At 44.2% G+C, this 9,730-nt stretch overlaps 1 protein-coding gene and 1 long non-coding RNA gene across 2 annotated transcripts in view; both read left to right on the top strand.

The window, feature by feature from the left end:
* The window catches only part of LOC124046220 (coiled-coil domain-containing protein 32-like), a 21,707-nt gene extending 12,846 nt beyond the window's left edge, over positions 1 to 8,861 (top strand). Inside the window, exon 4 of the mRNA XM_046366357.1 lies at positions 8,088 to 8,861. Within this exon, the coding sequence (XP_046222313.1) occupies positions 8,088 to 8,271 (184 nt within the window). The 3' untranslated portion in view covers positions 8,272 to 8,861. The remainder of the gene's footprint in view (positions 1 to 8,087) is intronic.
* Positions 1,846 to 2,657, top strand: LOC124046222. Its single transcript, XR_006840981.1, has 2 exons — positions 1,846 to 2,062; positions 2,212 to 2,657. It is a non-coding gene; the product is annotated as an uncharacterized LOC124046222 (long non-coding RNA).
* Positions 8,862 to 9,730: the final 869 nt, after the last annotated feature.

Raw genomic sequence — 9,730 nt, forward strand, 5'->3', positions numbered from 1 at the left:
GTTGTTTCTTTACTAACTAGAAAAACTCAACAGTTTGTAAGTCTGAGAAACATTATTGAGCTGTTTGGTTTATTGTTGTTGAACGCTTGACATGTACACACATTGAGAAGTGATTTTGCAGCAACAGTTTTAAAGTGGGTATCATATATATATATATATATATATATATATATATATATATATATATATATATATATATATATATATATCCTTGCATGTTTGAATTAGAGCTCCTTTAAAGTGTTTTAGATTATGATAATAATGTTATATTATTTTTATAATAATACATATCTGCAAACCAAATGTATTTCTGAAAACCCCTTTTTACATCTTCAATAGTTGTAGATGTTCCATCGTTCGTAGACCTTTCATACCAAAAATACCTAATACTGTCTGTTTCATCGGTTCCTCCGATGTCGTTCAGAGTCCCTAATGCATCCAAGTCACCCGTTGTGTCCGTTGTCCATCATACCTAAAAAATAATAATAAAAAATAAAAATAAAACGTTGTCCCCCCTGTTTAAAACACAAATAACTCGGGTACAGTCGCTTCCCAATCACCTATGTCCAGTAGCCTTCAGAAATATCTATTAGGCTGGGATTCACTTATTCAGAATATTATTATTATTAATTTAATCTGTCCTGGCAGCTCAATATTCGGGCCTTTATGTTTGCGCTAAAGCAATGCTGACAACGTTAAAAAATAGTTCTGTCCCTAACGATCTAAAAGTTCGAAATGAGTTTGAGAGATGTATGCTATGCTACACCCCCCCCCCCATGTATGTCTGGTTTAGAGAACACAGGCTGTGAATTCAAACAACAAGAGGGGGCTGTCGTGACATTCTGTCTGCAAACGGGGTGTGTGGGGGCCGCAGATTAGAGATATCTATGTTTAACCCCCGCTGTTCGGTTGATATCTCGACATGCCTTATGCATGATAGTGCACACCTTGGTTTCAAACGTTTCTCTACAGCTAAGAGTTCTGTTTTATGTAAAAATGTTTAAAAAAACTTGGATGCAGGTCTTTGTACATTATTACAAACTTTATAACATACCATTGTAGGGAAGACTATAAATTGCTTCTGAGAATCTACGTCTAACAGTCGCTTCCCAACCCCCTATGTCCAGTATCCTTCAGAAATATCTATTAGGAGGGATTCACTTATTCACATCTCTTTTTTAATCTGTCCTGGCAGCTAAATATTCGGGGCTGTGGGTTTGCGCTAAAGCTGTGGTAACTGTATTAAAGTATATGCTCCACGTTCTGTCCCTAACTAGGGGGTTGTTTCGAGACATTTTTTTGTTTTATAATGGTTACATGTTCATTACACATCTCTGCATTCTATATTATTAAGTAGGCTGTTGGTCTTTTGAGGTCCGTTATGTCAATTTGCCTTTATACATCTCCTTGACCTACTGTCAACTCCCTCAGATGTAAACATCTACAATAATCATTAGACGTACGCGTCAGAGTTATTTTGTACAGAGTTGGTTAAATCCGCTCTTTTGCTCCCCACTTACATGTCTAATAATCTCCAAGCTGCTCTAAGCGGTGTTGTTTGAGTGAATATTGTTTTACATAAAGTTAATAACCCCCCTAAACCGATATATGAAATTAGCTCTGCCCCTATCTATAAAGCGTGAGATACATTTTTAAAACCAGTGATTTAATTCAAAAGATTTAGTACCTACATTTTAACACATTCCAAAATGTTTACTATTTCTTACAGATAAAGGGTCCTGTTAGCCCCGACCTGTAACTGACAGTTAGACTTACAGGTTATGTCGTTGTCTTTTGTTTGAATTGTTTATGTGTCCGCTGTGCGGGGGAAATTATAATACAAGCGGAACTATGTAGCTAATACTGTTGTAACGGGGATCCTTATTGTAGCAACACACTTTTGGATGGAAGGCAACCCTGCGCTGCGTTAACTAAGTTTTCATGTCATCCGGTGTAGTTCATAAAGGTTGAAGCGTGTATGTTAGGATGAAGTGTGAATTCATGCAAGGAATAATAAGTGTGAAGTTTGATTTCCTCCCTTCTGTAATAAGCAGCCAATGAGGTATTTTTTCCTTTATTCATGTGTTTAATCTGAACCCGTTATAACACCGGTTAAACTGTTATGTATGTAAGCACTTCAGAGTTATACCAAGCTAATAAGTCACTCGTAAGATAAGGTGTGCTTAACTGTATTTTTCATTTACTTTATAGTTCTCACGGAAGGGGATAATTCTCACTGAAACTACAGAATAAAGCCGTCCAGTTAAAATCAAGGAACGGTTGTGCTCGTGGTTACTGAAGGGAGCTACAAGACCCTTATCCGTTTCGAATTCACCAACTCAAAGACGCTTGCCCTCTCCATCATAACTCCGTAAGTTTTCCCTCCCTGTGTAGATCAAACGTCCTGCCTGTAAATCCTGGGTATGCCCACATCATTAATGAATAAGATGTGTAGAAAAACTGTTTATCCATAGTTAAAGGCCTTTCATAAAGAGGCTGTCCTGATTTCATGTGCCTCATGTTTAACACGTATTGCTTGTTACAGAATACTACTGTTGTACATCTAATATCCCCTAGCAGATTTCGTTGCCTTTGCACAAATTCTGTCATGTTACTGTGGTCTTTTTAAAAGTCAATAAATATGTGTGGAAAGTGTACATGTTTGTTTCACTGTAGACCTGTTTAAGACCTCCTAGAAACACCTAATTTCATCCCACAGCATTAATTAATAAACTGTGTAGAAGCTGTTTAGCCATAAGTAATGGCCTTTCATAAAGCGGCTGTCATGATAAACCTGAATCTGAAAGTACCTTTAGGATCTTTTCTTTGGGGTTCTAATCTCCCTGTGTGTACATGACCTGAAAATCCTTAGACTGGAGCCATCTGGAAGCTCTGTGCCTGTACATATAAAGAGATCTAAATAGGAAACTAGGCTGAGAAACATTATTTAGATGGCTGTTTAATTGTTGTTTAAAGCCTGAAATGGACACAATTCCAAGGGACCTTGTTTCTAACACACACCCACACACACACACACACACCCACACACACACCCACACACACACACACACACACACACACACACACACACACACACACACACACACACACACACACACACACACACACACACACACACACACACACACACACATTCCTTGTTTCTAAAACACACACACACACACACACACACACACACACACACACACACACACACACACACACACACACACATTTAACATTTACATTTAAGTCATTTAGCAGACGCTCTTATCCAGAGCGACTTACAAATTGGTGCATTCACCTTATGACATCCAGTGGAACAGCCACTTTACAATAGTGCATCTACATATTTTAAGGGGGGTGAGAAGGATTACTTTATCCTATCCTAGGTATTCCTTAAAGAGGTGGGGTTTCAGGTGTCTCCGGAAGGTGGTGATTGATTCCGCTGTCCTGGCGTCGTGAGGGAGTTTGTTCCACCATTGGGGAGCCAGAGCAGCGAACAGTTTTGACTGGGCTGAGCAGGAACTGTACTTCCTCAGTGGTAGGGAGGCGAGCAGGCCAGAGGTGGATGAACGCAGTGCCCTTATTTGGGTGTAGGGCCTGATCAGAGCCTGGAGGTACTGAGGTGCCGTTCCCCTCACAGCTCCGTAGGCAAGCACCATGGTCTTGTAGCGGATGCGAGCTTCAACTGGAAGCCAGTGGAGAGAGTGGAGGAGCGGGGTGACGTGAGAGAACTTGGGAAGGTTGAACACCAGACGGGCTGCGGCGTTCTGGATGAGTTGTAGGGGTTTAATGGCACAGGCAGGGAGCCCAGCCAACAGCGAGTTGCAGTAATCCAGACGGGAGATGACAAGTGCCTGGATTAGGACCTGTGCCGCTTCCTGTGTGAGGCAGGGTCGTACTCTGCGGATGTTGTAGAGCATGAACCTACAGGAACGGGCCACCGCCTTGATGTTAGTTGAGAACGACAGGGTGTTGTCCAGGATCACGCCAAGGTTCTTAGCGCTCTGGGAGGAGGACACAATGGAGTTGTCAACCGTGATGGCGAGATCATGGAACGGGCAGTCCTTCCCCGGGAGGAAGAGCAGCTCCGTCTTGCCGAAGTTCAGCTTGAGGTGGTGATCCGTCATCCACACTGATATGTCTGCCAGACATGCAGAGATGCGATTCGCCACCTGGTCATCAGAAGGGGGAAAGGAAAAGATTAATTGTGTGTCGTCTGCATAACAATGATAGGAGAGACCATGTGAGGTTATGACAGAGCCAAGTGACTTGGTGTATAGCGAGAATAGGAGAGGGCCTAGAACAGAGCCCTGTGGTGAGAGCGCATGGTGAGGAGACAGATTCTCGCCACGCCACCTGGTAGGAGCGACCTGTCAGGTAGGACGCAATCCAAGCGTGGGCCACGCCGGAGATGCCCAACTCGGAGAGGGTGGAGAGGAGGATCTGATGGTTCACAGTATCGAAGGCAGCCGATAGGTCTAGAAGGATGAGAGCAGAGGAGAGAGAGTTAGCTTTAGCGGTGCGGAGCGCCTCCGTGATACAGAGAAGAGCAGTCTCAGTTGAATGAATAGTCTTGAAACCTGACTGATTTGGATCAAGAAGGTCATTCTGAGAGAGATAGCGGGAGAGCTGACCAAGGACGGCACGTTCAAGAGTTTTGGAGAGAAAAGAAAGAAGGGATACTGGTCTGTAGTTGTTGACATCGGAGGGATCGAGTGTAGGTTTTTTCAGAAGGGGTGCAACTCTCGCTCTCTTGAAGACGGAAGGGACGTAGCCAGCGGTCAGGGATAAGTTGATGAGCGAGGTGAGGTAAGGGAGAAGGTCTCCGGAAATGGTCTGGAGAAGAGAGGAGGGGATAGGGTCAAGCGGGCAGGTTGTTGGGCGGCCGGCCGTCACAAGACGCGAGATTTCATCTGGAGAGAGAGGGGAGAAAGAGGTCAGAGCACAGGGTAGGGCACTGTGAGCAGAACCAGCGGTGTCGTTTGACTTAGCAAACGAGGATCGGATGTCGTCGACCTTCTTTTCAAAATGGTTGACGAAGTCATCTGCAGAGAGGGAGGAGGGGGGGGGAGGGATTCAGGAGGGAGGAGAAGGTGGCAAAGAGCTTCCTAGGGTTAGAGGCAGATGCTTGGAATTTAGAGTGGTAGAAAGTGGCTTTAGCAGCAGAGACAGAGGAGGAAAATGTAGAGAGGAGGGAGTGAAAGGATGCCAGGTCCGCAGGGAGGCGAGTTTTCCTCCATTTCCGCTCGGCTGCCCGGAGCCCTGTTCTGTGAGCTCGCAATGAGTCGTCAAGCCACGGAGCGGGAGGGGAGGACCGAGCCGGCCTGGAAGATAGGGGACATAGAGAGTCAAAGGATGCAGAAAGGGAGGAGAGGAGGGTTGAGGAGGCAGAATCAGGAGATAGGTTGGAGAAGGTTTGAGCAGAGGGAAGAGATGATAGGATGGAAGAGGAGAGAGTAGCGGGGGAGAGAGAGCGAAGGTTGGGACGGCGCGATACCATCCGAGTAGGGGCAGTGTGGGAAGTGTTGGATGAGAGCGAGAGGGAAAAGGATACAAGGTAGTGGTCGGAGACTTGGAGGGGAGTTGCAATGAGGTTAGTGGAAAAACAGCATCTAGTAAAGACACACACACACACACACACACACACACACACACACACACACACACACACACACACACACACACACACACACACACACACACACATTCCTTGTTTCTAAAACACACACACACACACACACACACACACACACACACACACACACACACACACACACACACACACACACACACACACACACACACACACACACACACACACACACATTCCTTGTTTCTAAAACACACACACACACACACACACACACACACACACACACACACACACACACACACACACACACACACACACACACACACACACACACACACACACACACACCTTTCATAAAGAGGCTGTCCTGATTGCATGTGCCTCATGTTTAACACGTATTGCTTTTTACCGAATACTACTCTGTCATGTTACTGTGGTCTTTTTAAAAGTCAATAAAAATGTGTGTAAAGTGTGCATGTTTGTTTCACTGTATATTTGTTTAAATCCTCCTAGAAACACCTAATTTCATCCCACAGCATTAATTAATAAACTGTGTAGAAGCTGTTTAGCCATAAGTAAAGGCCTTTCATAAAGCGGCTGTCATGATAAACCTGAATCTGAAAGTACCTTTAGGATCTTTTCTTTGGGGTTCTAATCTCCCTGTGTGTACATGACCTGAAAATCCTTAGGCTGGAGCCATCTGGAAGCTCTGTGCCTGTACATATAAAGAGATCTAATTAGGAAACTAGGCTGAGAAACATTATTTAGATGGCTGTTTAATTGTTGTTTAAAGCCTGAAATGGACACAATTCCAAGGGACCTTGTTTCTAACAGATACACACACACACACACACACACACACACACACACACACACACACACACACACACACACACACACACACACACACACACACACAGGTCTTAAATATGGCATGTTCTGGACATTTATAATGCTGAGGCCCCAGCGCTATACACCCAGACATTCCTGCTTCATAGATAACAACCGTAAGGGAGATAAAACAGGGGGGTGGAGGGGTGCATGGGTCACAAAAGTTCAAACAACCTCTAACACATGACCACACGAACAGGGGGGACGGGGCGGGGGCACATATTTAAACATGCACGCGTCATCATGACGTAGGGGTAGTCTGGGGTATACCCCCTGGCAGTTACTCTCAGAGCCATTAGATCCTGGCGTCCACAGACTTGTTCTTCCAACGCATATCCTGGCAGCCTTGAAGCACTCAGGGCACGTTGCATTTGACACAAAGATAACATTATTTTAAAACATTCTCGCATCCTTAGCGCTGGAGAATAAGTCTCGGGTTCTGCACGATAAAAGGGTTGGGACACGCTGTCTGTGAATATCTTAACCGTAGATTCCTCCGGGTTGAATATGTACGAAATATGGCCCTCGCTTGTACACATAAAGCCGTTAAAACATTCGGGAGCCTCTAACAAAATATCCTCCAAGCTTTTGGCGTTGGGTTCGTGACATGAGCTACAGAGCACTCCGAGAATTACACTTGTAGACATATTTTAGATGTTTAATATTCAGGTCTTAAAAAAATGGCTTGTTCTGGACATTTATAATACTGAGGCCCCCAGAGATATCTATAAACCCAGACATTCATGCTTCATAGATAACAACCATAAGGGAAATAAAACTGGGGGGTGGAGGGGGGCATGGGCCACAAAATAACACACACCCTCTAACACATGACCACACGAACAGGGGGGCGGGACAATGCACATATTCACTACATGTCAGAAGGTCATAAGTTCAGCAATCAATCATATTTTTGACACCTGTCATCAATCAATCATTTTGACACATGCTGTATCCTATTACTCTCTTTGGAGGTAGAGGCTTGGAATATAATGATAGAAAGTGGCTTTAGCAGAGGATACCGAAGAGTAGGTAAGGCGGAGGGAGTGGAAGGATGATAGGTCTCCAGAAGTTAATTTTTCCTCCATTGCCGCTCAGCTGCCCGCAGCCCTGTTCTGTGAGCACGCAGTCACTCAGACACGGAGCAGGAGGGGAGGCGACAGTTTGAGTCAAATGAGGCGGTAAGGGAGGAGAGCAGGTTCGAAGCGGCAGAGTCAGGAGACGGGCAGGAGAAGGATTTAGCAGAAGGGAGAGATGGTAGAATAGAGTGAAGATTGCGGAAGTCCATGATCATCTGGGTATAGGTTGAGTGGGTAGGATTGCAGGAGAGCGTGAGAACTACTTTGTTTATTTTTATCTGAGACCTGGAGGGGGGTTGCAGTGAGATTTGTAGGCGAACAGCCTCTAGTAAAGTAGAGTTCAAGCCTATTACCTGACTTGTGAGTGGGAGGTGACTGGGTGAGGTCAAGAGGCAAGGAGGGGAAAGAAGAGGTGGAAAGAAATTAGTCAGTCAGGCATTGGGAGGTTGAAGTCACCTCTTACTTTGCCTCTTTTTGTAATGAAAGGATGTGTCATAACTCCGATCTGTTCTTCACAGTGCCCTGGAGCATCTAAAGCGTTGGCTGGTACCTGAGAAAGTGGCTGTCAGTGCTGAGGAGCTGGAATATCTCCTCCTGCCGTCACTGAGCCGAGAGCATATCTCCACGGACCAATCACAGAGTGGACCAGAGAAAGCCACTCAGAACCCTGAAGAGGATGAGAGTCACACACCGGAGAAATAACTACCTGTTCACTTCAGACATTTTACCAACGACCCTTATATGTTATCATGTTTTATTACTGGACAGGAACATGATGTGATTTCTTATACTGTTGTTATTAGGTCATGTGTGTTTGGCTTGTTTATAAATGTCTTGTCAAAACGGGAAATAATTCAATGACATATCATTGCAAAAGCTGCAACGGTCCATTGTTGGTTATGTTACTTTCATAAAATATTGTAATGTTGATTTTATGATATGGTCCAATAAAAAACTGCAGTTCATTGTTAGGGAATATCCCGAAACCACACTAGTTGCATTTTGTTAGGCTACTACACTATGTAGCACCAGAGATGGTCTCTAATGTTGTAATGAGCTTCGGCACTGCTTTTATGATACGAGTCCTATCCAGAGTATTAATAGTTAAGATGGAATCATTATAAATGTAGCTACTATATGTCAATTTCCATATGTATGATAAATGTACTAGGTTCATTACCATGTGTATGATATACTGTACCACATATTTAAGATTCTGTAAGTAAGATGAGAGATTAATTTGTATGAAGGAATCTTTTGAAACAAAGTTAATAAACTTGGGAAAAAAAGTATTTCTCTACCTGTGTCTTATTCTTTCACGTTCAGAAAGTATCACAAATAATTGGACATGTATACGTTGTACTGTATAGCTACCCCTAGATGGCAGCATTGTAATCAACAAAATCATTTAGACGTAAATAAGCATGGCCAAATATGGTGACTGAGGACATTCAACATTCAATCAATTTCCTACTGTGTACTTCAGTTAATATTCAGCAGTGGAACTGTCTATGCCATGGAACTGGACCTCAGTGGTAGAGGTCCCCCCCACCAGCCAGATTGCTCCTGATTTGAATACAGCAGTGAAAATGTGGACTACTTGAAAGGAGATAGGTTGACTGATGACAACACTGGGCAGATACCCTTCTCACAAGACTTGCTTTGAAGAGTATTTTGGATCGCTGTTAAAGTTGTTCAAGTTGTTCAAAAGTCCAGGCTCTGTTGCAGCCGGCCGCAACCAGGAGACCCATGGGGCTGTTGCACAATTGGCCCAGTGTCGTTAGGGGAGGGTTTGGCCGGCAGGGATGTCCTTGTCCCATCGCGCACAAGTGACTCCTGTGGCGGGCCGGGCGCAGTGCATGCTGACACAGTCGCCAGGTGCACAGTGTTTCCTCTGACACATTGGTGTGGCTGGCCTCTGGATTAAGTGGGCATTGTGTCAAGAAGCAGTGCGACTTGGTTGGGTTGTGTTTCGGCGGATGCACGGCTCTCAACCTTCGCCTGTCCTGAGTCTGTCTGGGAGTTGCAGACAAGACTATTGGATACCATGAAGTTGGTGAGAGAACAGGGTAAAAATATATATATATAAATAAACATTAAAAAAGTTGTTCAAATACAATAAAAGGTACATGTTCAATGTATTTTTGTAACAAATGTATAT

Source organism: Oncorhynchus gorbuscha, linkage group LG10 (assembly GCF_021184085.1).
Source record: "Oncorhynchus gorbuscha isolate QuinsamMale2020 ecotype Even-year linkage group LG10, OgorEven_v1.0, whole genome shotgun sequence".
In the NCBI taxonomy this organism is placed as follows: domain Eukaryota; kingdom Metazoa; phylum Chordata; class Actinopteri; order Salmoniformes; family Salmonidae; genus Oncorhynchus; species Oncorhynchus gorbuscha.